Below are 5,669 nucleotides of genomic sequence, written 5' to 3' on the forward strand. Positions count from 1 at the left end.
TAATAAGAAATAATTTTTTTGACTTGTAGAAAAATTATTTCTTTTGTTCCATATAAACTATTTTTAATTATGACACAAAAAAAATTGACACGTATTGACTCCAAAATTGGAATGATTGTTGTTTCGCTTACAAATTGTTTTAAACTAAGATACTCTGAAAAAGGCACGCAGTGATGCCGAAACGTCGTTAAAGTTTTAATTTTTGTTCTAAAAATAAAAGGAGTTGAATTGATAGTTCTGCCGTGACCATAAGACAGAAGAAATAATTTTTCTACAATTCATTATTGCATTGTCGGTCGAAGAATGATTTGATTTGATGTTTTCAAATCTTTACATCACACTGTACATTTTTGGTATTTATGTTTTTTCGTAACTTGTATCGCAATTTCTATTTTCGCAAATCGCAAATTCTATTTCTAATTTCTATTTTTAATGCTGTTTTTTACAAATAAAACAAAAACTGCGCGTCCTATTAAAAATTCAATAATAACAAATTAGTAGATTTTTCTGGGTGCACAATTTTTATCTATTTATCTTTTGTGTTCTCTTGCATAGTTTGACCGCAGAATGGAATGATGGATTTTTTATTATTTTTCGTGTCATAAAAATTTGAATTTTCAATTTTTCAAAAAAATTTAAAAAGTTGTCCTGATAATCTTGTAGGGATTTCAAAAAGTAACGTTTGTATTTTCTTGACTTTTTTATATTGTGTGTTAATTAGCTTAAAGTTTTCATTTTCGTACTTTTTAAAATTATGAAAGTGCTAAAACTCTGGTAATTTTTTGTATAAAAAAAAGTCAGGAGAAAATGTTCATCTTTTTGAGTTATAACGAATAACCGGACAAAGAATTTTTTAATCTTGAAAAAATGTGGTTTCTATAATATTCAACAAAAACGATCGAATTTAAGTTATAAATATAAACAATGCAATGTAACATGAAATTATTATAAAAAATAAGAAATGAGGGTCATTCATTTTTTTGCCAGAGTCGGTTGCGGCCTAAATTTCAGAAAAATTAATACTTAACTATAATAATTATCAATGTTATCGGAGCTTATCTCTCAAATTTAATTTTCAAAGTATAAGGGTGGAGAAAAATGTTACATTTATATGCATTGTAGAATTTAGAAGAGCTCAAGTTCTATCATCTTAAATGGAATTCAAGGAAATGCGACGTATTTGACAGTCTTTAAACTTTTACCAAAAGTAAGCCTGATATGAAATAATCGGCGAAAATTATATTTAAAAAATGACAATCACATAATCATTATTTAATGTGACGAATATATCAAACTTCAGTTTTTAATCTTTTCGCATCAAAACTTGAAAAAAGGGCTAAAATTCTAAAAATTCTAATAAAAAATTAACCTTATGAGGTAAGTTTTATTTCTTTTAATTGGACACTGTAATTTTAATAACTCTTCGAAAGTGTTAAGAAATCATTATCTTTTAAAGTCTTGCGAATTCAACGATATAATTATTTTAATCCTAATTTTTTTTCTATAGTTAGAGGGCAAAACATTCCACAAATATATCCTTTCATCATTCTTTATTAATGCAATACATTCTTCGAAATTCTGAAATACGAATTTACTTTTTACGGGAATTTATTCAGAAATACTTTATCTTGGGAAAAAAATTGTTACCTTAAGAATAAGTTTTTATTAATTTCATTATTGAATTGCACTCGCATCATGAAACTACACATTTGCTATAAATAGCTTCCTACCTTCATTTTTGTTCTCAAGAATAAAGTATTTGTGAATTAATCGCCGTAAACAGTAAATTATAGAATATTTCGCCATTTTGAAAAATGTATTGTATTAAAGAATTTTGAATCAATATCTATGATTTTAAAAAAAATTTTCCTTACTTTGACCTCTTTCTGGGAACAGGTGAAAGTGTTTTTGGGATGTTTTGCCCTCTAAAAATTAACAACAAAAATTTAGGATAAATGAAATCGTATCCTTGATTTCAGAAAACTTTAAGCTTATGGATTATTTACATTAAACAATTCAGATATTTTTTTGAGGGATCTGAAATCAAAACAATTGAGAGATCCCGACTTTAGTTACTTTTAAAAAACAACTTTCATGGCCGCTGCGAGCAACTTCAGGAGTTCAGGGCTGCCAACAAACATTCACCCACCTTTCCCCTAGGCCACTAATTCCAAGATAATAATGATTCTACGTTTTTATAAATTAATTAAAATAACTATGAAAATATAAGCAAACATCTAAAAGCTTTTTTGTAGTTAGAAACCTAAAAAAAATCTATTTTCTCTGCTCGTACTCTCGTAAAAGTGTATTGATTCGAGGACTCAAATGATACCAAAATATCTACCAATCATAAGGGTTCTAAATTTTTAAAAATGTCGCCTTTCTTTAATGGTTAGAGTTCACGTTCTTCGCCTTCGTGCCAAGTGGGTTATTAATTTTGCCTGTTTCCGGATTTAATGCCCATGGAAGTAAATTAGTTATTTATATTTTTACCAAGCTAATTCAGAAATATAAAACAAAAGCAAAATGGTAAGTAATCCCTGATGTGAAAATTAAAACAAGTGTTTACTCGGTAGAAAAAGAGCGAAAATATGCGGGTGACAACATTTGGTACATGTGAAAACTTAACCTAGAAAAGATCACTCACCGCATACGTTTACCTCACACTTTCTTCTACACAATTATTCTGAAATTAAACAGTTTATACTCCTACTTTTTTCACCAGATCTCTTGATTTTGTTTGCCATCAGTATCTGAGTCACCTTGCACAAGATGCTCCGAAATTACGTTTCATTGTTGAATAATGATTTTGATTTTTATGTTCGTTTATAATTTTAGAAACCTTTGATGTTACATGGGCACGAGCGTGCAATTACGAAAATCAAATATAACCGCGAAGGTGATTTATTATTTTCTGCGAGTAAAGACAAGAAACCAAATGTTTGGTATTCTTTGAATGGGGAAAGACTTGGCACATTTAATGGTCACAATGGTTCAGTTTGGTGCATTGATGTCAATTGGGATACGAGTCGATTTATGTCTGGAAGTGGTGACAATACTTTAATCATCTGGGATTGTCAAACTGGTTCGTATTCTTATTCCTGAGTTCGAAACTGTTGTTTTCTTTATTTCAGAGCGTTCGCAAAGATTTTTTGAACATTTAGAATCTTTTCATCAGTCCCTAGTGCTTTTTTATCAACTAATAGAATGTATAATCGAAAACTTGAAGAATTTGTATTTTTTATCAGGAAAGAACATTGGAGAACTCGAAACGAACAGTTCTGTGAGGACGTGTGCGTTCAGTTACTCTGGAAATCTGACTGTATATTCCACCGACAAGGCCCTCGGTCATCAGTGTGAAATGTTCATCATTGACACTCGAGCCGTCGATTCCAGTTTATCGAAACAAGACACAATTCACAGAATTTCGATAGACGGTCCCAGAATCTCAGCTGTTCTTTGGGGCGCTTTGGAGGAAACGATCATCACAGGTCATGAAGATGGAGTAATTAACATCTGGGATGTTACTGTAAGAGCGCGAAAACTGAATTACCTTTTTTTTTCTATGAAAGTGGCAATTTTCACGCTGGAATTTTATTATTTACCTCGAAATTACCAATCATTTTTCCAAACACTTGAGCAAATATTCTTTCTGAAATTTCAAACAAAATAACCTGATTCTAGATACAAAATCTTACATTTTTCTCGGTTTCCTTTTATGATGGTCAACATTATATAATTAAATTTTGTATTATTATTTTTATTTCAGACTGGTAAGAAAATAAACACCAACAAAGGACACAAAACACAAATCAACGATATGCAAATTAATAAGGATGGAACTATGTTTGTCACCGCGTCGAAAGACAATACGGCTAAACTTTTTGATAGTGATACGTTGATGCAGTTGAAGACGTATAAAACCGAGAGGCCAGTGAATTCCGCGACGATATCTCCAATTCACGATCATGTAAGTTTTTAATGCCAGGGTTACTGCAATTTTCCACCTAGAAGATCAATAATGTTAATGCAAAAAAAATGTTTGTTTCTAACTTTATCTAAGAAAACTTTTAGCCATCCACAAATTGCGAAGGATTATATAGGGGGGGGGGGGGGCTAAATTCTTACCGGTATTTGCGAGGGTTCGGAAGGGGAATTGGAAAGTCTTTTGTGAGATAAACTTTCACCAAAAAAATCAGCATATTGAAACTGAGACATTGTAGTTTCAACGAAGTAGATGCATTTTTCGTACCAAATAGTTGATGAGATTTCATAGATGAAGATTAATTTTCTACCAAGAAAGCCGACTGTTCAACAAAATAGATTAAGTTTTTACTGACAAGAATATATTTTAAGTTAAAAAATTTTTCTTAACCAAAGAGATGAATTTTCAATAACAAAGTACTTGAATTGGAATAATAAAATTTTCAATTGAAACAATTAATCTATAACATAAAAAGGGAATTTTCAACCAAAAAGATTAATTATAAATAAAAACAGTTGAATTCCACCGGAGAATAAGTATTTCAACAAACAAGTTGAATCCTCAACCAAAACAGATTAATCACTGAAACAAAAATAGGAGTTTTCAGCAAGAGTTTAATTTTCAATCAAAAAACATTTTTCAGTCAATGAAGAAAAAAAATGAAATATAAAATGTTGAATTTTCAAGCCAGAAATACGAATTTTCTACAAAAAAATTCAATTTCTAAACCAAAACACGAATTTTCTACAAATATTTGAATTTTAAAAAACAAAAAATATGAATTTTGTACAAAAAAATGAGTTTAAAACCAAATAAATATGTTTCCAACTAAAAAATATGCATTTTTAAGCAAAAATGGAGTAGTTAGATTTCCAATTTAAAAACTTAATTAAAAAAAAAAAGCCTTAATTTTCATTAAAAAAACTTAATTTTCAACAAGAACAAAAAAGAACTCTTGATTAAAATCATGAATCTTCAACCAAAACAATTAATTTTAAAGATTCAATTTTTAACCAAACAAATTAATTTTCTACCGAAAAAGTAAACTTTCCAACAGAATACATGGGTTTAGAAAACCTATGAATCCAAGAAATACAAATAATTTTGAATCAAAAAGATGAATTTTCTGCTTATGAGATTACTTTTCTACCAAAAAAGGGGGAATTTTCAACAAAACAGTGGAATTTTAAGCCGAAAAGAATACATTGTCAATAAAAATAAGGGAATAATTAAATTTCGAACTAACAATGTTAATATTAAACCAAGATATATGAACTTTTGACAAAATACGTTAATTCTCAAATAAATAATTCAATTTTAACCAAAGAAATAAATTTGACTAAAAATTTCACTTTTTTAAACGAAGAAGGGAAGCTTTAACAAAATAGTTAGTAAAAAAAAAGTTAACAAAATAAATACAATTTTCTACCAAATAAGATTTTTCAGTCAATAAGGAAAAAAATCACCCAAAATGTTATATTTTCATGCCTAATATGAATTTTCTACAAAACAGTGGAATTTTCAAACAAATAGTGGAATTTCAATTTAAAAAGGATACATTCTTAACAAAAAGTGATGACTTTGTAACAAAATCCGTAACGCTTTAACCAAATATTCAATATTTAAATAAGGAATTCGATTTTCAACTAAAACTATGAATCTTTAATAAAAAAAACGAATATTT

The 5,669-nt window shown here is 28.8% G+C and overlaps 1 protein-coding gene across 1 annotated transcript in view; it reads left to right on the forward strand.

Annotated features, from left to right (window-relative positions):
- Positions 1-2,387: 2,387 nt before the first annotated feature.
- LOC117175868 (eukaryotic translation initiation factor 3 subunit I) overlaps positions 2,388-5,669 on the forward strand; it is a 4,433-nt gene continuing 1,151 nt past the window's right edge. The window contains exons 1-4 of the mRNA XM_033365669.1: positions 2,388-2,529; positions 2,839-3,085; positions 3,249-3,529; positions 3,770-3,970. Of these exons, the coding sequence (XP_033221560.1) occupies positions 2,527-2,529; positions 2,839-3,085; positions 3,249-3,529; positions 3,770-3,970 (732 nt within the window). The 5' untranslated portion in view covers positions 2,388-2,526. The remainder of the gene's footprint in view (positions 2,530-2,838; positions 3,086-3,248; positions 3,530-3,769; positions 3,971-5,669) is intronic.

This window comes from Belonocnema kinseyi, chromosome 7 (assembly GCF_010883055.1).
Source record: "Belonocnema kinseyi isolate 2016_QV_RU_SX_M_011 chromosome 7, B_treatae_v1, whole genome shotgun sequence".
NCBI classification, from domain to species: Eukaryota; Metazoa; Arthropoda; class Insecta; order Hymenoptera; family Cynipidae; genus Belonocnema; species Belonocnema kinseyi.